The sequence below is a fragment of the Chlamydotis macqueenii genome, chromosome 1 (assembly GCF_036417535.1).
Source record: "Chlamydotis macqueenii isolate bChlMac1 chromosome 1, bChlMac1.mat, whole genome shotgun sequence".
NCBI classification, from domain to species: domain Eukaryota; kingdom Metazoa; phylum Chordata; class Aves; order Otidiformes; family Otididae; genus Chlamydotis; species Chlamydotis macqueenii.
In genome coordinates this window covers 193190264-193215295 of record NC_141556.1, presented here as the reverse complement: position 1 = coordinate 193215295, position 25032 = coordinate 193190264, and the positions used below count along the sequence as shown (strand labels likewise).

Genomic DNA, 25032 nt, shown 5'->3' with positions numbered 1-25032 from the left:
ATGTAAAATTATTAACTTCAACTGAAACTGAGAAAATGTTGGTTCCTAAGCTTTTGTTAGGTTTTAAATATCCTTGTTGTGCTGTGATCCAAATACCTTGCATGTTTGAACCCTCCAATAGGAGCTTACTGCTAATGCCATTGTGGAGGTTGAGTGTAATCATTAAGACTGTGTCAGATTTCTTGATTCAGGAAGAGCTTTGGATAAGTGAGTCAACACACAAACTTGTAATCATAAGAAACAGAGTTCAAAAGAAAGCCTAAATACAAAAAGGGATTAGTTAAGCGCTACACTGGCATCAAGTAAGTTGTATGGTGCCATTTATATTTCATTCTGTTGAAGTATCATCTGGGGAATGCTGGGCACATTTGGCCTGCTGAACTGAATCTATGAGTCAACGTATCATAAGCAATGTTTGACCTTCACAATGGAAAAAGTCTTTAAGATTATTTCTGTTGAATTTCAAAAGAAGCCACACAGGGGAATCACTGTGCATGGAGGAAAGCACGGAAATCTCCATGAGAAAGCATGTGAACTTTGCAAGACATTGTCTGCAAGGCTTCCCTCATAAAAATTAAAAAGCAATTATCGCCTCTGGACATTGCATGCATGAATAGTAGTGAACTGTAAATAAACCTAAGAAGCAGTACAAAATAACAACTCTGCCCTTCATTTTCAAATAATGATGCAGAAAAAAAATTTCATTGTGTCTACATGTTTACTAAAAAATACATTGATAAAAGTATACACACTCCATTAACTAAGCAATGGTCACAGCAAGATTTATTCTTGTGAAAAAGTAAATATTTAAATGTAATAGTAAAGGAAGACATGCTAAATAGAAGTAAGGAAGCTGTCCTACCTTGTTTTAAAATGATTTTGTCTACAGGGATACCACATCCAAGTAATTTTAGGCTGAGGAATACCATATACGGTGCATGTCAGCACTTGTTTGCTGTGCAGTAAATATAGATTGGGATCAGGGAATGATGACACGGCATTTTCGTATATCTGGGGTTTCACTGTAAAGGGTAAAAATTGGAAAGCAATTAAAATTAGCTCATTTCCAATTTATTGCATGATCATGAAAATATGACATTCCTGCAGGGTGAGTAATAAGAAAAATCCCCAGGATAACAAAGGAAAACAGCAGGACTAAGTTGAGTCAGATGAGCAGTTAGTAACACATTTAAATCATCAGGAACAAGTATGTGACCGTGGAAGAGAAACTCTTCTAATGAAAACCAGTGTCCATCTTCTTATTCCAAGATTGGTCTGTCACCTTGCATATAGGGCTTGGATTTGGATCCATGAAAGTCAATAAGAAGATCCACAATGACCTGAACTGTGCAAGATCAATGGAAATCTAGCACAAAGAAAATTTAGCATTTACATCTTCAGGAGAAGTGTGATAACATGCTTTAAACTTACCATTTACTGTAAGAGTGACTGTAAGATTCTTAGACAAGTTCCACTGTCGTATGCTCAGTATTATAGTGTAGTTTCCAGCATCTTCCTCAGCAACATCCTTGATGATTAATGAATAGTCTTTCACCATGTACCGGGCACACTTTTCAGCAGCAGGTAGCCCATCTTTTAACCTGTTTAAAAGAATTCCAGAAATAAAAATTTTGAAAAATAATGTTGCTTAAACTGCTGGCATTATTTCATTTCACATTTCTCAATCTTTGGGCAAGGATTGAATTTACAGTCTGAGATTCTGTTTGCCAGAGGCCTATTCTTCCCTTACAAATAAGATTGCCACTATTTATAAAGCACTTTGGAGAACACCATTTGATGTATTAAAACTGATAAGGATCTGACAGGGCTCTATAGCATTTGAGAGTTGCTGAAAACTGCAGCTCTATCTCTGAAGACCCCAATTTTCCATGCTTCTGCTGCCACTTTGTCTAGAAGACAAGCGTTTTGGCTAAGAATCATTCACACAAATAAGGGTTGCGTCATCCAACACTGGCCATTTCTTTATGACCTCAGAATACATCCTGGGACAAAGTAATACAGTAGCCTAAGCACAGCTGTGATTTTAGGAAGAGGAAGAGTAAGTAGATTAGATAAGCACTTAAGAATCAGATATCCTGCTATCAAGTGAATGTTTTTAAAGATAACAGAAAATCAACATAGAAAGTATGAACTGTTGCTCACACATAGATTCCTGAAGAAGCACATTTTTCTTCGAAGTCTAAAATACAGTATAAAGCACATTTTGGTAGGTTGCTGTATGAAGGTTGACATGATGTTAGAGGAGGAGTGCAAGAGAGCTTCAATGTGATGATGGATTTGTTTAAAATGATTCACAGGTTTTTGTAAGTATTTACAGAAAACTTTCACTGTTATTAGAGGAGCACTACAAATCTGGTCTAAGGACTATGGATTTAGGCATTTCACTGTATCTGTATTTTACAAAACCACAGAATAATTGAGGCTGAAAGAGTCTCTGGAGATCATCTAGTTCAACTCCCTCTTCAAAGCAAGGTCAGTAGGTTGTCCAAGATAATTTTCGGTCTGGTTTTTAATATCTCCAAAGATGGAGACTCCATAGGCTCTCTGGACTATTGGTTCCAGTGTTTGACCAACCTCACCGTGATAAATAAATAAATATTCTTGTTTAAATGGCATTTTGTGTGTTTCAGAAGTTTCGAGTCTGTATGTGTAGACAAGAAGTGCAGCCACTAAAGAAACAGAAAATACTGTATAAATGGCTAACATGAGCTCTACTTTCACCCCTTAATTTTCCTCGTGTAGCAATAAATGCAAGAGTTTTGTAAAACAAAACAAAATGTTTGGAGCAAAAGTAATTTCTGGCTGTGAGTAACATGAACTCTCACTGTTCATGTATGTATGGTTTGTTTTCTTAATCAGTCTTGTCGTAGACCCTTTGTTAAAGTGCAATGAATTGAGCCAGAGCTACTGGTGTTTAAAATGATTTAAACAAAAAAAAACCTTGAGATCATGAATAGATAACATTGTTTTATATAAAAGTGGCTTGAGCTAATACAAAAAACTGTTCAAAAGATTTCTTAGCACAGCATACGTGAGCCAAAGTGAACACTCCAGTCACTAAAGTAGATCTACAACCTGCAGATCACCATATAATAAAACCAACTTACATTGTTTTTCTAATAGTGCGTATCTGTATGACTCAACTCAGTCACATATTTCAATGAAAACCTTTTCTTTCTCCTGCTGTCTGAAAGGCAAGCTCAAGTCTCACATCTAGGTCTGAGTAAAGTTGGATGCAACACTTCAAGGTTGGTAGAAGTATTCAGCTGTAGAGTGTCCGTTGAGTTCAGTAGGAGACATATCTAACATATTTGAAGATCTGAGCTTTAAACTTTCCAGATCTCCTTTTTTGCACTTGCAAAATGGAGATAATGTTCTCATAAATTTTTAAAACTCAGAACAACCCTGAAACTTCCAACAAAACTCCATAACTGTATTATCTCCAGTTTATTGCCATTTCAATGGGTCTTATTTGAATATTTCACCAAGATATTATTTTTCAACTAAGAAGAGGTCCAGTATGCATATGTGGAAGTAACTGTTGTCCTACCATAGAACTTCTGGAGAGGGAAATGCCTTCACTTTCATTGACAAACGATAGGATTTTCTTCCAGCTACAGCCTCCAGTGCAGTTTTTCTCCGACGTTTCAAATTAATGAACATTTTATCTTAAGCAAAAGAAAAAGAATGCACCTGTATTACTGAGTTTCAGCCTGCAAAAAGAGTTGCTTTACTAAAGAGAACAAGAATCCAAATAAAAATGATCTTTAATAATTTTGGCAGTCCCACATGGCAACAGCAAGATTAAAGACATCTCTAAAATACAGACACCACCACCACAAATATACAAGAGGCTGAGATACAGTTCCCAGGTCATTAATCTGCCCGGAGAAGATACACTAGCCAAATTCACATTGTGCTTCAGTCAGAAAAAAAAGGTGCAAGAGATAAAGTGGTTCATGGTACCGCTGTGGAAGCTGAACTAGATGATCAGATGACCCTTCCACTCCTAAAGGCCAAAAATCAATGAATGTTCCAAAATTAAAATATTCTGCCAGAGAGGATTTAAGGGACCTTCAGAGAACCAGCAAAGGAAAAGGCAGAACATTTCTGTAAACAGTTGTTTCATCAAACAAACAAATCTTTATCACTTCGTTGAAACAACCTCAACCTGCTGGAACTTGTTCTCTTCCAGTTGTAGTGCCCCATATTTCAAACTCTCTGGCAAGCTGATGGGTTTTATCAGGGGCAATAAAACACAATATTCCTATAATACATTGGAAATTTTTTTCCTCAAACTGCACTTGAGCAAAATAAAACATTTGAAGCTTTAAAGATTGTTTGAGTGTCCTTTTGATAGTACCTATAGTGCAATGCTTACTCAAATTATGGACTGCATAAGGATGTTGGGTATCTATTAAAGAAGTACAGTATTTAATCACACTTGCCATGTACGTTGAAAATAACATGCACAAGACAAATCAGTAGTTTAATTACACAAGTCAAGTTATAAACATACAACCCTGGTCCTGCAAACCCTTACTGACACAGGCTCTTTCTAATATGGATAACCATAGCTGAGGCTGCTTATGTAAATAAGAGTTTACAGGCTAGCTTCAACAGTTCCGGCTTCTCTGACTTTAATTTTAATCTAAAACTCAGTTCCTGACAGCTTCAGCTTATCTGTTTAAGAATATAAGAGAATATACTGATTCATCCTATGCTCCCACTGTCTTAGTCCAGGGCTTAAATAGCAAAAGTGGACTGAAATACTCTCTAAGAATACAAACATGGAGTGATTAGTTCACACTTCCAAATCAGAGAGAAAAATTAGGCCACTGAAAACATGGAACAAATCAATATTCTGACCATGAGTCATCTGTCATAGAGCTCAGCCACCAACCACTTGGTCTTTAATACCAATGATGCTCCAAAGATCCAGGATGCCACAATGAAGGTAGCTTCACATAGAGTCCCAATGCACAAAAGTCCTATTTCACATAGATTTGAAATAATACCAGAAATTTCCAGATTTCACAGAAGGCCCAAGTAGACCATAGGGAACTCATTGAAGGCTCCCACTCCAAAATAATATTAATGAGTTGCGGTATCTTGTGCTTCTTTTATTTTTTGAATGGTCCAGCAACTACTTGCTCCAAGTAGAGCTAGTGTATCTATTTCTTCATTTTTCATAGAAAACAAGTACTGTAGAAGAGGAAGTGAGAGTCTTCTATTTAAATTTGGCTTGTACTTTTTTCCTGCCCCCACCCCCTTCCCCCTCCAACTACAGCTTAACTGATTGTTTCTGCCAGAACTGACTGAGGACATTTAGCAGACAAGAGTGATCAAACTGAACATTAACATGTCTACTGCCAACAATACAAAACAGTCAGGGAAGCAAAGGCATATATTCTCCCTGATCTCCCTCCTTTTTCTGCCCATGGTGAATGTGCTATAAATTCATTTCCACTTTGTGTCAAGATGTAAGGCTATCGTATGACTGAACCTGGTATATGAGCATTCAGTATTCTACAAATCTGCAACATTTCTTACCGTAAACAATGACTGTTGTGTTAACAGCTTTGATTGATGGTCCACTCTTCACGTGGCAGGTATATTGGCCTTTATCAATATCGCGCACTTTGTCGACAAAGAGGATACTGTGAAAAATATTGGCTTCTGTATTCTTCTGGTCAATGCGCTGCATTACAGAACCTCTCTTCCTTGCCTATAAAAGAAAAAATGAACAAGAAAGAGCTTAATCAAACCAATTTTCATTATTATAAAGATTTTTATTTTATTGTACTTCCACTATACCTTAATAAAAAAATCCAGATCTCTCTTTGCAGCACAGAGATACAAAAGACATCTAACATTTCCAGAGGGTCAACAATAAGCATTATAAGCAACATTATATGGCAATTAATTCCTATCTTCACCGAAGTTGTAATAGCATCCAAACTTGTTCTTTCCAGATAAAGATCATTCCTTCTTACATCTTGCCATACCACCACGCCCAGCCCCCCATTGCTCCTTGTCCAGCATTGCTCACAAAAATCCCTGGAGTCACTGGCGCATAGTTTGGTGCCTGGATTCAGCGTCCGTAGGCAGAAGATGTATAGAAGAAGAGGGCATTAACACAAGAAGGGAAGAATTCTGGAAACGCTGTAGACGGAAAAGGGACTAGATTTGGCAAGGGAATAACAGGGTGGAACTGAAGATAATGTGAGTCTGAGGAGTTATTTCCTGCGACTCCCCCTCAGCCTTTGGCCTCAAAGTTTATTTAACCCAGGACATTGTTGGTGTCTTATAAACACTGAGCACCCTTCAGTTACCATCCAAATAAAAACAAAGCAGAATTTCACAAGTGCAGTGCCTGGCTAGGGCTTGGTAAGACAGCAATGAACAACATAATGTACTTGGAGCATTTCCTGTTGGTAAGTTGTTTATTTCTGAGGTGAAAAAAATGCCAGGGAAAATGGCTCCAGTATGCAAGAAACAATTGCATTAATCTTCCCTATATAATGTAATCATAATTTCAGCTTGTGATTAGGTACAATGAGTGACATAATAAATGACCTTTACTTGAATCACCAGCATACATCAAACTGACATGAAAGGAATGGGAGTTGTAAACCTTAAGCTAATGTCAAATTTCTTATCAGCTTTACACTGACTCCCTGGCAGTTATTCTGTAAGTGACAAATATTTATGAGGATGCTCCCAATGTGGGGGGAGGAGAAGCACATTCAAGATCATTCCTGTAGTTGTCAAAACAAGAGGATTGTTCATGTGACACTTAACAAACGAGATTTTGGCTAGCTAAATCAAAATATCTTTTCTAAACATGCTCAAGTCGGGTGCCTGACTGTCTGCCAGTCTTTGAAATGAATGTGTTGAGGAAGACAGCCTCAGCGAAAACTTTTTTTGTCACAGGAGAGAGACTCTGCCTGGGTCTGGGTGATAAATTTCTACCATTTCTCCACGTTGAAAAGAAGCTCCCAGGGATGAAACAACTTTAGCGTTTGTTCGCAGTTATGCAATACAACCAGAGTACATTGTGTAAACATGTTTACTTATTCAATTAAGCACCAGGAAAAAAAAAAAAGAAAACTTTAAAGACATGTCAGCAAGGGTCAAAACAGTGGAATGTGAACCACGGCAAGCATTTTGAGGCAAAATTCCTCCCAGGATGCTAGATGCAGCGTGATCTGTGGGAAACCCCCTGTTTCTTCACCGTCAACCACAACACTCACCTCTCCAGGATAAGTCCACGTCATCTGCACTCTGGTGTTCCAGGCTGCAGTGACAGTGCAGTTAATTGCCAGGCTGTCTCCTTTCAGCAACTTGACAAGACGTGGGGTGCTTAACTGAACATCAAAAATTGTGTTGGCTGCATGTGATGAAGAGAAAGAAAAGTGAATAACATCACCAGGGCAGAGTGCTTTCTGAAAGGTGGGAAGTGGAGAACGCTACTTACTTTCTCGATGTGTTAGGTACTTTGTGCTATACTTCTGTCCACCGATGGTTGTCTCGCAGCTCAGGAGCCCTATGAATTTGTAGGTTGCCTTAGGTATTCTGAAGCCTTTCATGCTGTCCCAGATTATTGTCTTGCCATCAGGAATTAGGGTTTCTAGTGGAATCTGGAAGCATTAAACACACATCATAAAAACAACTCATCCTCATGCCATTCTCTGATCAGAGTAGCCTAATAAAAAGGAATGGGAAAAAAAATCACCCTAAAAAATGCCAAAGTAGAAAGACATTTAATTGTGCAGATTTTTCAAGTCACATTTTCATCACAAAAATGTGGATGAAGAATGTGAATGTTTTATTTGTTTCCAAGATTTCATTATTTATAACAGGATGTAATTTATGACACAATAGATTGACATTATCATTAGCCTCAGCACTTGGGCTACTATTCTGTTGGCTCCTGGTTGGCAGCTAAAGTGCTCGTCTTGGCAAACCTTTGCAATTAAGTATGTTGGTTTTACCACTGAGACACAAATACACATTTTTCAATGGAGGTGACAAATGGACTTAATTTGCCATCATTTCGTGGCTTTAACAAATTCCTGCCAGGTTTCAATCTGATGCTTCTCACATTTACATTGTCTAAAGGACTGGACTGCTTAAAAAAAAAAAAAAAAAAAAGAAAAAAGTTAAAGATATGAATGCTTGTTCCAAAGCTGACAGGTCACAGAGTACGTGTCTCTAAGTCATTCAATACAACATAAAATGCAAATTTTAAAGCCACACAGCTTCCTTGGGCACTTTTACTGAGAACTACTGATCATACTGGATGAAGAAAGTCATATTAACTAGAGATTTTGAAAGGATGCCTTGAAACACTGCATACATCACATTTCCACAGAAAAAGTATTCAGCACATTTTAAAAATTTGTCACTTTTAAGCCCCTCAGAAGCTGAGGACTCAACAAGCAATTAGTGTAAAGCTGTCAGATATTTTAACATTTAAGACTTGAAATCTACTACAGACTAAAATACTACCATGTGGGATCAAGTGTTCACTTTGTCAGCAGTACAAATTATATTTTACACTAGGATTCTTCAAGTTTTAAGCCCCATTTTAATAAGGTACCAAGAAAACCCTGAAAAGGCAAAGCATGACATAGGCATATAAGCTCAGACAAGACCTCGTGTTCTCGTATCATGTTTTTGTTTTTATGCCTTGTTGTTGGAATAAACACTGTCGTTTGGATAACATGGAGATCAGTCACAAGTACAAAGCCTGGATGTGACTCTACTTTTATAAAGCCTGCTTTTATGGTAGAAATAACATCTTTTTAAAAATGGCACATAGCAGAGTTTGAGTGAATTATTGCCCTAAGCAAAGACCTCTGGGTCAACTAAACACCGTGCAGCCTGTCACCTCTCCCTGTGCACCGAGTCTTACTACGTCCTTTTCGTCTCTTTCTTCCCCTTTATTTGAGCAGAGGATTTGAGTGTTGGCCAGTCCTCTCATTCCTATGGCCAAAGCCAGCACGGGTGGCTGCCAGAGGCTGGGGAAAGTGTAGTTGCCCAGCACTTCTCTGTGTGGTACAGCTTCTCTCTAAAACACGGCACTCTTGATGCTGCCTGCTCAGCGCATGCCGAAAGCTGCCCTTGAGATCACCTCCACTCGTCTCGTGCCATTTCCTCCGACATAAATGCATGATGAATCAAATGAACAATAATTACAGAGCACAAAATGCTGTGGTAGAGCTCCTTATCTTTACAACAGCTGATAAGACGCTATAATAAGCATACAAATCATGACAGAAGTGTGTGTTACATACACACACACAAATAAAGCCCTTTACATTATATTACATTATATCCTTCAACAATATCTTGGACTGTAAGAGCTCTGTTGCCATTCCTGTTCTAAATAAAACAAATATTCAAACTTTGGTTTAACTAGTTCATAGTTATGCTTTCAAGAGCTTCAGCTGGATTTATCCTCTTGCTGCTTTGGTGGAAACCAAACTACTTCTGAGCATATTCCTCTATAGGTTTTAATATAAAACATGAAGAAAGAGTCAAGTCAGAGCTTCAGAGCCTCTGTAGACTAACATTTCCTAGGGAACGCATTCACTTCACATTAATTATTTAATTAAAGAATTACTGAATTTTTACTAGCCTTACTCCAAGAATGGGAAACTAACCAAAACACCCAGTAAGTGTCCAGGTCTTAGAAATAAAGCGCTCATAAACATGATTCTGTTTTGCAACACTGAATGTTGTCAGTTTTCTGTGTATCCAATAGGCTCACCTGCTCTGGAGGCAAATCTTTGCCTGCACAGTTTATTCATCTGACACCCCTCAAAACCAGCTAGAGCTACATATTTTTGTGTAGTTTTTTGCAGCTTTGAGACTAAAAAGTTGCACACACTCACACATGAAAGCATAAATTGACCTTTTTAATTTACTGTACGGAATACTTTAGGAAATTTTAGTCTATGGCTAGCAAAAGACCAGTACCACACAGCTGGGCTCTGGCTAAGTCAGGGAAACAAGATACCACAACAAGTCCCTTTCAGCGGGTGGATATATGAGGATTTAATCTCAGAAGAGACCAAGAGCAGTGGCTGGTTGCTCACCCTCGTGGTCCTTCACAGCTCTATCCTCTCTCCTTACTTGCTTCGGTTTCTTACCAAGCTCTCCTCCACACTGTTCTCCTCTGCCAACCCCGTTGATTCAGACGACCTACTTCCCACTCTCAGAGAAGCACAGTTGCTTTGCTCTGCCCTAAGCCAGCTTCCAGGCCACCACCTAGAGACACAGCATCATCACCATGGTGATCATTGCATGGGTACAGGACAGAGGATCCCAGAATCACACAATAATTTAGACTGGAAAGGATCTCTAGAGGTCACCTGGTCCATCCCCCACACAGAAAAGGTCCAATGTAGTTCAGGTCCTTGTCAAAAAAACTTGGTCATTTGGCAATCACAGAGAGAAGTGGAAAATCTATGAAAAAACACAGTGCTAGAACAGTGAGATTTCCACTGAAGCAGCAGAGGATAAATCCAGCTAAAATAATAGCTTGCAGATGGGTACCAGCAGATAGACAGAGGCATTCAAAGAATCAATTTGTTGCAACAGCTGCAGTAAATGTGGAATTTACTGTCTACATACTTATCTGCATGAACCACATTGCTGTGGCTGCCAGTGCAGTCTTGGTCTTTCACCTTCTTTGTACTCTATTTCAAACTAGACTTCAGTTTCTTTTGGTATAGGCTGTGCCTCTTTGCTCAGCACCAACCACTAAACCTTTTTGGTATTAACCAAAATTTGGCATTAACACAGCATTACCATAAGGTTTTGTGTACATACATATGGTCAAGAGTATATAGTCAAGTTGTGGTTCCCTACGCCTCCAACGGCAGATTGTATAGGAAAGAGTCAGCTGAAAGTATAGTAAAAATGTACATTAGAGTTTTGAATGCTTGTCTTTTCTTTCATGTTTCCCCTTCCATCAATTTGTGAAGGATAAGGTGCTATTATTAGGAATTCAGACTGTCCAGGTTGTGTGAGTCTCAACATTCTTGGGGTTTTTTCCTCCTTCTGTTTCTTATGCTGAAGCTTATCTACCTCTGTTCCTGTGAATGCTGTTGACTTTATGACAGAGAATCCAAAAGGAGAGTAAACAGAGGGATCAAACCATTATACCAAAAGGTGATGCTTTCTCCATTTAGCAAGACAAGAGCAACTGGAAAAGCAAGGGAAGCGCATACCTTAATTGCAATAAGGTTTATTTTATTTTAGGGATCTTGATTGAGGCTGCCAGAATCGTGTTGGTAGGGATGATGGTTTCAGAGGCTCTCAATATCTGTCTATTAAGCATTAGATCAAAACTATAAATTTATTTCACAGGTCATCATATGATAAGGAAGAGAAAGGGGCCACCAGCTATTGCAGATACAGGTTACAACAGGATGCGAAGGCTGGATTTGAAATAGGAATTAAAAGCTCCATCCCCATTTCCCATTCCCTGTTTTATTAGCTTCTTGATTTTTAAGATTCCTTCTATGTTGTATATGATTGTCATACTACAGAATACAATTTGTACAGATGTTCAGCCTGGAAGATGGAGCAACACAATAACTCAAAAGAGTTGACTAAGGTTGATGAAGTTCTAGTTTAAAAAAATAATTTGTAGCATTGAAGATGGACAATAAACCTTCTTCACACTGGTCCACGAAAACTAAGAAGCAGCACTGCACAGGAACAAAATGCTGGAGGCAGTGCTCATGCAACTGCTCCAACAAGTCCTTTCAGAAGAAAGAGGTTATAAAAAATATTCTGTATTATGACTTCCTGGCAATATAGAACGCAGAATCTAATGACTCTAATGCTGGGGTTTTCTTTCCAGCTCCAGAGGACAGCATTATGGGGACACTGACTTCTTCCTTAATTGCTAAGTGGAAAACACAGAATAGCTTTTGCCAGCTCTCCAGAAGTAGTATGCCTGCAGCTGTGAAATGCATTTAACACATCTGTTAATTGCTATGTGAGCAAAAACTTGCTGGAATCTTCATACATGGATGTCATAGATGATAAATAAAGTAAGATATGATGTAATGCATTGTAGCTTACATTCTTCAGGAAATTCTGGGATGAATTAGAGAACACATTTATTTTTCCTGGAATGCAAAACATGTAAGCAACCAATCCTTTCTTTCAAGACTTGGCTCCACCTCCTGTTTCTCTTTCCCAGAGTACTACATCTGGTTTTGATGGTGAAAGTTGCATCTTACACCACAATCCCAAGCTAAAGGCAAGCTGATATGAAAAAAAAAAAAGAGGAGATATATGTCTCAATCTCCTCCAAATAAGGAGAAAAAAAATTACTTTTATATTGTTTAATAAGAGAGAAACTTGACAGGAATTTTCTCAGTTAGGAACTTAATATGCTGAGATTTCACAGGCAACACTACAGTGCCCAAATAAGTTCCCATTTTACAACTTCCACTCTATAGAAAGTCAAGCCTCATTTACTCCTGATTCTATAGCCACAAAGTCTCGTGAATCATCCACCCCTCGTGCACTTCTTGCAGGAGAACCGTGTGTGTGTCTATGTGTGTGTACATACACATAAGGTAACATCCTAGGTCAGATTACTTCCTTTTCTCCACGTTTTGCTTTCTTTCATGTGCTTTAGAAGGTGGAAACCAAAAGGCAAATTCAGTATGTATATTAGCAAAGAAGCACTGGATAGAATTTGTAAATCTCTAGGTTAAGTTAAAACACAGGATCAAATCTGTGGCTGGTGTAACTCTATAGTCAAAGAGGAATCAAAGACTTGTATTGATCTAGATCAGCATCTTATGGTAGTATTGTTTGGCATTTGCATGTTATTCTATAAAAAAGACAAATTTATTTTCTATGTAACCATGATGAACATTTATGCCACTATGTACAGAACTCCCTTTATTTAGAAACAAAACATCACCAGCACCTCCATCTTATTTCTAAGCCAAACAAAGGAACTTAAAAAAAAAGAAGCACCATTCTCTGTCTTGATACCAGGTACTTTACTATATACATACAGGTTAATTAGCTGTCTATGTAACTCTCAAGGAACCTAGGAAATAAATAGTGCCCCAAAAGATGAAAAATGTCTAGATTTTCTAAAACTAGCCCCACTGTCTCAAGCTCTGCACAAGTTTCTGTACAAAGAGAAGCCATCCCTTGTCCGATAAATGCACTCGTATGTAAAAGGAAGCAGCAAAGTCACTGGTGGGAGTGAGGTAGGGCAAAGGCTTGCAGAGATCCTGGTACAGCCCCAGCAAGTCTCCCGGGACCGTGCTTACCGGCTGTTCCAGAGGACAGAAGAGGAAAGGGGAGGAAGGGCAAGGGAAGAGGTGGGAGGAAATCTCTTCTCCTAACAAGTAATTCCTTCCTGGGCTTAAGAAACCTTTGTCAGGGAAGATTTAGTAAAATTGTATGTAAAGTTTAAGTTTCTTCAGAAAATTCCCATGCAGCGTAAGAGATCTGATGAAGCCCTTCTGTGAGATATGAGGTGAAGCCTCCAGGGTTGAACTATTTCTAAGCACACTGACACCCAGAAACCTCGTTTAAGAAATCCTAAATTGTTGAAATATTTCAAAAGCATTACAATAGTTGTATGCAAACAAGCAAAAACAGTAACACTTTCAGAACATGCTTGGATTGAGGTACCTTTTTTAAAGTAACAGTGATGTTTGGTGCTGTGACTCTGCATGGAATGATCATTTCTCTTCCCACAGTCATGTGTATTATTTTAGGTATATCGCTGTGCATCTCTACAAATGGATTGCCTGTATCTGCAAGAGAAGAAAAAGAAAAGATTAGTATCTGAAATCTTAAGACAGTGTGTGGAAATTGTAACAGTAAATACAGCCTTGAAAAAACAGACTAACCCTGTCCATAACAAAAGCCAGACAAAGTCCTCAAACCAATTTTCTGTTTACTTTTATCTTTACAATTTCAGCAAAATATTATTAAATATTTGAAAATACATTTATCACTCAGTATGAATTGCAGTGCTTTTGTATCTCCTTTAAAATCCAGGACAGTTAAAAATGCATTTTTCCCATTACAGCATCATCTCCGCTGCTGAGCTATGTGTTTCTTATTTCAGGGCATCTATTTTATTATCACCAGGAGAAGTAATTATAAGGGAAGTGAGTAGAAATTCACTTATCAGGAAACCCCTACACAGGACATGTTCCTGCTCTCTGCAAAGAAATTGATGGGAAAAGCTCACGTTGACTTCACCAAGAGAAAGAATCTACTATGATTATCCTGTCTTATTTTCAACTTTGAGAATACAGACTAGCAAGAGTTAATTATTCTCCTCCTTCCCACTATCACAATACCTATATGTCTCTTTTGTAAATGACAAGGTAAATGAAAATGCCAGGAAAACATTCATTCCATTGGACTCAATAACTAAATCTTGGCAGAGTAATTTACCGTCCCATGAACAATCCCTTTAACAAAGGGCATTGTCATAAATAGCTTGCACTGGGAACAGGGAACATTGCTGCTGCTATTGTTCAGACCAGTTAACAAAGAGGGGCTCGAGCCACCGGCTCTGGCTCCAAATCTTCTTCGCAGGTGTTCAGTTTGTCTCCCAGTGCAGACAGACGACCTCAAAATTCACATAAGGTTAGGCTTTTAACTCTTAAAAAAGTGGAACATTCAGATCTTAATTCCGTGCTTATCTACAGCTCCAATGTTTTTTCAGGCAAATCCTATTATTTGCACTCATTCAAAAATCTTACAAATAACAATGGAAATCTTTCTTGGAAAAGAAATGAGTAAAGCTAGCAAGAACTGACCCTTTCTAAAACCTTAAACTGCAATACTTTACTAAAGAGTTCTGGTCCCAGACTTCTGCATGTTGACCTTTGTTCACTGAAGTACTTCTTCAAACACATCATTACTTTTGCTTCTCTTTCAAAAGTATGATCTGCACTTCCCAGTGTCATAAAACTGTTCCATCCTTAGGATCTTCTTTTCTTATTATACGCATAATATTTGTGTTTGCAACATCAAACAGGAAAAGAAGCAAATTCTACTCAAATTTATGCCAGGGAAAATCCTAAGGCAGAGTACCTCAAATGTACCCCAGGATACAGAAAAATTTTCCTAAAGAGGTTTAATGAAACTGTTACACAACCTTTCTGAAATGAAAGACTGCCACAATGCTTTATTTAATAATAGGTGTTAAATGTCCACTGAGATCGCAAAAGGAACTTATGAGTAATAGAGGATGCGTATGTAATAAAAAAATACCCTAAGGACTTGTTAGGCTGACGTTTCCTCTGCAATACGATTCAAGGAAAGACCAAGAATGAACCTGTTTGTAGCATGGTGAAAAGAACCTTTTTTGTTTTTCAGGGGCTGCAGCCACACAAGAGGTCACCTACCCCTTAACATCACCAGACAAATGGATTTACTACTCCCCAAAGACTCATTTGTCTTTGTCACAAAATTAAGAGCTCCTGCCCAAAACCAGCAAGCTTTGCAAAGTAGTTTCCTGTATCATAATCTCCAGATCATCACAAGTGTGAGGAAGAGCTGTTCTGGGGACTACCGGTGCTGTCTGCAGACAGAGTGTCACCACTGACTGATGCCAGTATTGAGGCGGTGGGGACTGTGTAGCTCAGACCTCTCATCTGAAGGCAGGGACAGGAAACGAGCACAAAACACCACATATGGCTTTTTTTCCTTCTTCTTTGATGGAAATGCATGTTCATGCCTGGAGAACTCAATTAAGTGCTGTATTAAAGTCAACTAAATGCCCTGGCTTCTCTCGGTAGGCTTTAAAGCTCAGTCATAGCCCTTCTTGGTACACTCCCTGCAGTGGTACACCAAGGCGTCTCCATGCCCCCGCTATTCGCGTGCAGAGCTCCCATTGACATCACCGGGGACTTCCGCCATGGGCCGGAGGGCAATTGATGGCCCCAAGTGCTCCAAATGTCTTCCTGCTTTTGATTAAAAGAAATACGCATCATGTTTCCTAGCACAGTTTTGTTTTCATAATGAGCGTGGAGGCTTTTCCTGATTCCCTTTGATTTTATTCTCCTTCCGTCTTAATGGCCATAAGGGGATACTCTCAGTGCTTCAAGACCAGAATCTGGGGCAGGCTCTACCGGCCTGGACAAGGCAAATCTGAACCCACAGCAGCACCAGGGCAGGGTTTGCCACATTAGCAGGGTATGCGAACAACGTGGAATCCTTCTGTCCCCCAAATAATAGCACTCCTTCCTTCTTTTTTTTCCCTCTTTCCCTCCAGTCATAGCCTTAGCTATTGCCAGTGTCTGCTGCTACATTTCTTTCTAATTCCTTCCTGAGGGGAGGTAAATGCCATCCTTCCCTGAACAGCTGGTTGGCAGTACATTTAGGATGACCTAACCTCCCGCCAGTGGTCTTCTGGGACAGCTTCACTCATTTTTATGTTCAGAAAGCTCTAGACCTAAAAGGAACATCATGGATTGACCTATCTTGAAGATCACATCCAAGTTACAAATTCAGCCCCATCGTGATTTGTAATGGAAGAACTAAGGGGGTTGACCTTGCTTTTTGAATTTTTGTTTGGTTTTATTTTTGCTTCAGAGCGGTCTGCAAGGGTAGCAAAATTAAAGATGGACAGCCAGAGTATTTGCATATGCTAAAGGTGACAGGTCAGTTCAGTGTATTTTTAAATTGTGCCTGGAATTAGTGACTGTGTACTGGGTTAACTGTGTTCCTTACAATATCTCTCAGTTACAATCAACATGAAACCACAAAGAGCATTCATGAAAATCCATGAAGGTCACTTGCTATATTGTCAAAGAACACAAATAGCAGTTTCTTATTAAGCTGGTTAGCAGCCAGATACAAACTTGATAAGAGACTTAACACAAGCAATATTATGTCTGCTATCAGTAACCTGTCTAGGCTATTTATAGAGTTTGAACAAACAACTAAATTAGCCAACACTGAAATGTCAAATTCAGAAAAGATGGAGAGGTTATTTATTTCCACAAGCGTCAGCTACTGTTCTTGGGTTTGTTTCGTTTTTAATAATCCGGACTATATAAGTCAGAGTCCTCACACATACATCTGCAAGAAGAAAAGCCTCTGCAGGGAAGTCTGAGCTCCTTGAAATCTCTGAAAGTTTATCCTCTGAAATTCTTCCAAAATACCTACTTACCCTTGGCGCATCATTAAGATTTTTTCAGGCTAAAAGAGCCAAAACAGTTTCCTCACATTCACAAAACACCGTTTTCCCTCATGAACTTGAAGAGGACCAAGTCTTTACTAAAGTACACACATGCAAACTTCATTAAAGTTAATGGGCCAATTGCCAAATACATCTTTCCATTGCAAGGATTCACCCTAACTAACTTTATTTACCCCTTTTAAATTAGTAGGGCTGTTCAGAAGTAATTTGAGGAGAACCTTTCACACCAAGAGTGGCACTCATCTCAGTTACACATCTAAAATATAGACACTTCTCACTGAGCTTGGTGGCCAAACTGTTAGTGTTGTCACTGGGGAGAAAGGGGGAATTCTGACATGGGATTCATCTGACCTGTTTTAGACATTTGCTTTATGATGAGATGAATCACTCCCTAGGAAAGGCACCTATTCAACCGGCTCACGTGTAGGTGTCTATGTTCCTTCAGAAAAAAATCCCATTTTTTATGTCTTCTGTGTTAAGCACAACACTTATCTGCAAGAAGGGCTTTTCTACTCTTGCCTCTTCTTAGCCTGTAAATTAATACTTTTCAAATTCAAATGATTTCTAAGCCTTGAGGGAAGACTTGAGATATAAATTAATAATCACGTGTCCAGGAAAAAAACAGAAAGAAAAAGAAAGGGAATACTTTATATCTGGAGCACATTCAGACACAAAGCATTGCCAGCATAATTGTACAGTGATTTTTTAGGCAGGGTTTGTTTTTTTTTCCTTCGGGGATAGTTATACTATGCTATCATCGACGTAGGTCCATAACACACATAAAGCATGGTTAAACTCTTAAGAAAAACTATTCTTACCCACAGTAGCCAGAAAATCCACACGAGAGCACTTACTGTGTTCAGTAGGCAATCTCTAGAAAGGCTAATGGACATTAGGAACACTTTTTCAGATGTATCCCTCCCTTGTGATTGTTCCTCTTGGAAATCTATTTCTGTTTCATGAGGAGTTATAAGCCTCGGTGAGGTAGAAGGACCTCAGAGGGCTTAGTGCATGGCCTTTGATGCTGCCAAGGCATTCACACATGCTCCACTCAACACAATGTGCTAGAAAGTGAAGCCCATGTACACACAATGACAAAAGCACAACAATTATAGGTGATTGACATCAGCTAGTCCTAGAGGGCTCTATTTTGTAACATGAACTTCATTAGATGCTAAAAATGTGTCTGCATACTTGATACAGCTGTAGCATAGTTTAATTTCAACTAGTTTCCTTTTCATAACGAGTGCTATCATATTATCGACTCTGACAGCGTAAGCCAAAACCGTACTGTTCATACATTAAAACTGTGCCAAAAGCAAAGACAGAAAAAAGACACAGGGGAGGAAGAGCTTCCCAGATCTCAGTAGGTTCTTCTGTCAGTTCATTATTTCTGAAGAAGAAGAAAAAGGAAAATAAGAAGAAATTCTCCCTTTCTGTTAGCTTTCAGGGTGTTTTGTCTTACTGCTTTTTTCACCTGTTGAATTATTTTGACTTTGATGCTTCTGATCTTGAGATCGTTTTGGGGAACTCTTTCAATGCCCTCCCTGTTCTGCAGCGTAGTACCTTTAGGGTTACAGGACACAATCCATTCAAGCTAAATCTTAAGTCCATGTCAGTTCTGGGGCTGGATCCAGCTATCTGTCAACAAGTGGACCTCCTAAGGAGATGCCATACGCTCAGCACTTGGAGAATACAACTCTAGAGTTTGAAAATTCACTCAAAACCCCAGATGTTTTGGCACTTCAAAGGCTTACATTTTGAACCATTCAGTACTGCTAAAGCCCTTCATTTTGGACTGTCCAACCTGAGACACATCTCAAGTCAAATATCCAAAACTAGTGGACATGTTTGACATTCTAGGCATTTGATGAGTATAAGTACTCTTGGGACTTGTACCTTTAATTACTCAGCTCTGATTTGTCTCATCTGACTTAAGTAATCTCAAAGCAAGACATCTATTTTAAACTTGTTCTCCAGATTCCTTGTAAAGTCAGTGATGAGAAATACATATCAGAAAATCCTTTTTTTTTCTGACTGACTCAACTGACTCAGCCTAGAGGCCTGATTTTAAAACAGAATATTTTGAATGGTGCTTGATTGAAGTACCAGTACATGTCTCATTTTGCAAGTAAAAGTACGCAGTCAGAAGACATGCACAGCAGGAGTGCGAGGAGAGACAAGGAAAGGGAGAACATTGACTAAGAAATGGGCTAATACCCTAAAGCCAAGCACAACTTCACTGAGAGAAGAATTCTCTTTTGCAGCAGAATTAAGACATTACTTTCGTATGTTAATAGCTGAAAGCTGTCTTAATCACAGGAAGTAGCAACACCTCAACTTGAATCAAAGTTTGTTTAAATTCTTGCACAAATCTAACTTTGATGTATCAACATAATTGAACTTAGGTGCTTTTCCTCTGTCACACCATGGGAACAACTGATCAAAGGCGAGAGATGATGAGAGTAGAGAATGAAGAGAACTGCACATTTTTGAAGAAAGTGAATGAGATCCAGCAACTGGAAAAAAAGTGTCTTGAAGATAGCAGAACAAAGGCAGGCAGAAAGAAAAGCATTTAGCACTATCCCCAGGGAAAGCTACATAGGCTTCAACACAGCCTGCTGATAATTTGTTGTTTCTCAAATGCCTTTATTCCATAATTATCTCTTTTCAAGCAGAAAATTCCCCATGCCTCACTCCAATGTACACAGTGAGTACTCTGTACAGATCTTTCCATTTTAGTACTAGGCTGCAGTTGTGTAACAGAACAAAGATCAGAGCAGCTTTTGGTGTGAGACAGTGGAGAAATTGGCAAAGAGGCTTTGCTTCATTTCAGATGTTTCCCATGGCTCGTGGTGGAAGTCAGGCCATCAGTTTTCTTAGAGCAAACTCCAAGGCTCTTGAGAGAATTCATTTCCCTCCCTTGATGTCTCAATTCCTGAGCTGTGTGTGGTCAAGAGTTGCTGCGGCACACACTGCACACTCACTCCTCTGTGCAACTCAGTAGTGACCTCTCCAGCTGAAAGAAGGGTGGTGTCAGGACGAGCTCCTGCAAGAGATGTCATCAGCCTGCCTGTTCTTGCTCACCCAAACACAGGATTTCAAGTCCTAAAGAAATGCTTCAAGTCATCCTGGGGCACGTGGGACTTGCAGTCTCCTTCTCAGTGTCTTCATCTTGGTTTTGTCTATAGAAGCTCATCTTCTGCCATACCATACAGTCGTTACTGAACCAAAGGACTTACTGGTTGGTTTTTTTTTTAAACCCAGTTCATATTCAGTATCACTCTAATTACGGAAATGAATAACATTTTAAAAACAATAAGTGATTACTTCCTGTACAAACAATATAAACTTCCCTGATTCGGATTCTGTGTTTGTAAACAGCAACTATTTGTTCTCATCTGCAGCATGCTAAGACATGGGAAACCGGCACCTCAGTGATCCACATGGAGCTAATATGGGAAATGGACTGACACAACGTCCTGCCACAGGAAACAATACAAAACTAGGAGGGACCTAAATTTTACAAATGTTTATTTCCTAAACACTCACAAACTCATTTAAAATAAAGCTAAACTCAAAAATATAGTCTTTACAGAGGATTGTTTCCTCCCCATCTCATTCCCACTTTGAGGCAGATAATTGAATTTCATGTGTGTTCACAGAAACGATGAATTACATTAAGAGATTCCTTAAGTATTTTCTTTCCACATGCTAAATCTACACTGATCAAAAAAGGTGAGTTTTTGTACTCAGTATCTTGTTTCTTTTCAACCTACTCAAAAATTTTTCCTGAAATTGTACATTTTTGGAAGACTAATATACCTTTCCTTACCTTAGGGCAGAGTGATACTTTCAACTGGCATTAAATGAGCAGCCTCCCTTGCAGTGTCCCTCGTTATCAGTAGTTTGCCCTAACTCTCATGTGTGCTTACTAGAACACAATCACCACTTAAGTGTTAAGAAATTGGTTTTCAATCAAAAGGATCTTTTAAATCCAGAAAAATCGAGGATCTTTTCAAATCCAGAAAACTGAGATGCTAAAGACGCCTAAGCTCGATACAGGTTTGCTCTTTAAACATTTTACTGGTTTTGGCATGTGAGGGAGGAGAAGCCTAATCTAATCTTGTCTTCAACGGTGACATCAACATTTGATAACTGAATGTCCTTGAAAAATCAACAAAACCAAGCCACTCAGGCACTCTTCTTTAACTGATTATTGGGTGGGGGGAGGCTGTCCAAAAGCTGTTTATCCAATGATATGTTTCTCTTCCATCACCATGTGAATTAGGCGGATAAACTTGGTTCACATACATCTGATAGAGGTTCTTTTTCAGACTCAAGCAAGCTACATACATTTCGGGAAGCAGTGAAGAGTTAAAAAGACTGACTGTGTCTTCCATTTGCAAAAATTCAGGATCCAGAAACATTAACACTTCAAATAGGAAAGAGACCAAGAGAACATAAAGGAATCTCTTATATCATAAAGTGGGTTTAGCAGAGAGGTTCTCAGTCAGAGCCACAACCATCCTTGCTCTTCTCATGTGGTGAACGGAGAGGATAGAGGGTAGATCTCAGCTAGAGATGACATCCAAGATGGGAGGTTCAGGAAGGTCCCATGACAAGAAACTTGCAAAAGTCATCCAAGAAAATTGTAAGTTTTCCTAGGCAGCAGGAATTGTTGGTGACTAAATGAATAACCTACTTTGTTTATGCTTCCAGGGATGCATGTGTATTTGGATATCCAGTGAATTATATTAAAATAGTTGGGTGAGAAAATCACTCTGCAGTACATTTCGGATGAAGGAAAGCAGGATGAACAGCATGAATTATTCAATAATTCTCGATAAAGCAACACACAATAATGAGGCGAGCTATCTTATTTTCTGTCACTGTAGTGAGAGGTCCACTTCATTCTGGTTTTTCACAGCACCAGTCCCACTCTTCGTGTCATAAAATGAAAACAAAGGCTAATTCACTCTGATGTGAACTCGTTAGAAGCAGCAGACACATAATTTGGAAAACTTCCAGTTGCAAATTCTCTGTAACATGGGCATTCAAAATCTGTGAATCTTGATACCTTACAGTAATCTATTAATTTTATTCTGTAAAAATCAAGAAAAACTAAAATATAAAATTAAACTAAATCTCTAAAGTGTTTATAATTTCTTCTTTTATTGTTGTGCCTATTGAATTCAACTGTTCTGACAACTGTCTGATTAATATCCTGGAAGAAAACAGGATCAGAAAGCAATTTCTGTTATAGCCCAGCTGACCCAGTTCCAGCATTTCCCATACATTACACAATACTTGTTTGCTGAACACATTTCTGTGTTTAGTTTGATTCCATTTATTCTGGATTTTTACAGTCTGTGTAACATGGACTACAGAGTACACTTCTGAATGTGACTTAACATACAAATAGTAATTTTCTACAGCATGCCATAATTCAGTGACCTGGATAGACAGCTTTAGCATCCTTCAGCTGCCTAAAAATCTATTATCTTACACAGGCAGGCTAAAGTGGACACTATGTCAGATACATGATTTTCATCAGTCATCATCTGATTCTGTAAGATATTATTTCTTTTATACCCATTTCACAGATTCACTTCTAGTCTACTTCCATGTGGGGTTCTATTTACTCTAGCAGACTGGTTGGATTGAGTCTTTTTCTTTCTTCATTTTTTTCCTAATAGATAAAACATTTGCATTTGTATTTGCAACCTCTGAGAAAGCAGATTTTATACCTTAATTGGTAAATTATCATGACATTTTGCAAGGCTGAAAATATCACTCAAAAACCTGTATATAATCACAGCTGAACTGCCTTATTTATCCATTTTGAAGTGAAAGTACCGAGAAGTGTTAAAAATGTAATCTTACCGTTAATAAATACATAGACTGTAGATTCCTTCTTCTTTTTTGCTGGACTTGTTGGGTATTTGCAGCTATAGTTTCCAGTGTCACTTGCTTGAGTTCTGCTCAAGGTCAGGCTGCTGCAAGACTGCTTCCCATTCCTTCCACAGGCATATTTAATTACTTCCAGCCTTTTGCTATCCTTACTTAGAGTTTCAGGCAAAGACCATGAATGAACCATTTCCCCCCTGCAAATACAGATAAGGAAGCAGAAACAATTATGTTGGGCTGCAATTATATAGCTCCAGTTCCCAAGCTTTCTTTTTTATTATATCAGGCTATTTCTGGGGTTCTCTTTTATCTTGTTTTCCAAAAACAACAACAGAAACAACAAAGAACTGTTAAACAATTGCCATTGAAGTTCACTCCCCACCTTTCCCCACAACATACGGTTTCATTTTTTTTTCTAATTTCAGTTACAAAAAAAAAAGAAAGTGTCAGGTGTATGAACTCCCAGCCAAATCATCAGTATCCAACTCAGCTGGTTACCTGCAGGTGAGATTTAAAGTCTGGCCTGCTTGAACAACGTGCTGTGCGCCATGTATGCTCAGCTCAGGAACTTTTAATTTTGATCCTGAACTAGATCCTAGAAAAACAAGGGAAAAAAAAAACATTAACAATGACAAACCATCCTGTTCCCAGTCCACTCACGTTTACGCTGTTATACTGGAAGAGAAAAGCAAAGAAAAGGGGATGTCCCCCTTACCACACATACTCTTTTCCTCTGAGCAAAATCCTACTGTCCTGACTCAGGACTCACATAATCTTTCATGACAATTACTCAGGAAATAAAGTAGAAATGAAAGCTGTGCAAGTTTCAGACAATGATTTTGCTCTCAAATTGTTCACTTAGTATACCATGAAGAAAGTTCAGGACCTTGAGGCTACACATCTAACCAAGGAAGCGTGCCCTCAAACACCACTGGCTGCATTTCCTTAGAAAGCATCACTATGGCATCCTCTTCAATGGGAAGGGCAAAAGTCGGCCACTTCCATGGCAAGAGCCACACACTGACCTCTAAGATACCAAACTCTCACTCAAACAACTTGCTGCAAAGCTGGAGCTGATCTGGAAGGAGTGAAAGGGGATTAAGCATCTTCCCTTCCTGACTGAAGGTCACAGCACTGTTACCTACAGTCCCTCACTAGCTGCAGGCTTCCTACCAGTGAAGTGGTGTCAAAAGGTAACTGCACAGCTCTACAATAAATTTTGAGAACAAGGCACTCTCCAGATAAAATTTGCTGCCTATTGAGAAACTGAGTGCCAATGTGGCCCCAGTTATGGCCAGACCATTATGGTATAGGTGAAGCCCTGGGTGTCAGTGTAACATGAGGTGGCTTAGGACACTTGAAAACATCCAGATAAGCTTCTCACAGGCCATGTGAAGGCAATTTTTAGGAAGTCCATGTAAAAGACCCATGGTCAGAAGACTAGAAGAACAGAGGAACTTCCCTCGCATCAAGCCAGCCAAGTGCTAGAAAGGCATAATATTTTATCTTTGCCCCATAATAGGCTATGGCCACAAAAGCTTTCTTGACAAGCAGACGGAAATGCATGCCTTAAAGAAGAAACAATCCTTGATACACCCCGTTGCCCTCGCACTGACAGCAAAGTGTTCCAGAAGCTAGGAACATAACAAGCAAATATTTTGAAACAGTTAAAGCTGAAAACCAGTTTAAGCCTAAATCTAGACCCAAGTGCAATTTGTGAAGATATCAGTGTTGTGAGAATGGAGCAAAGAGTATCCCAGATCACTTTACTCCAAGACAAAGTAGTTCTTTGTCAACATATGAGCGAAGCAGCATCATGTAAACAAGGGTAATGTGGATTTTCCACTAGAACGCGATCAAGTACAGTTTCAATTTAG

General features: G+C 38.9%; 1 protein-coding gene across 1 annotated transcript in view; it reads right to left on the bottom strand.

Annotated features, from left to right (window-relative positions):
- The window catches only part of FLT1 (fms related receptor tyrosine kinase 1), a 113372-nt gene that overhangs the window by 73625 nt on the left and 14715 nt on the right, over nt 1-25032 (bottom strand). Inside the window, exons 2-10 of the mRNA XM_086772018.1 lie at nt 23654-23750; nt 23132-23352; nt 13711-13835; nt 7502-7664; nt 7278-7414; nt 5575-5749; nt 3572-3689; nt 1432-1601; nt 863-1022 (exon numbers count right to left, since the gene is read on the bottom strand). Of these exons, the coding sequence (XP_086628144.1) occupies nt 863-1022; nt 1432-1601; nt 3572-3689; nt 5575-5749; nt 7278-7414; nt 7502-7664; nt 13711-13835; nt 23132-23352; nt 23654-23750 (1366 nt within the window). The remainder of the gene's footprint in view (nt 1-862; nt 1023-1431; nt 1602-3571; nt 3690-5574; nt 5750-7277; nt 7415-7501; nt 7665-13710; nt 13836-23131; nt 23353-23653; nt 23751-25032) is intronic.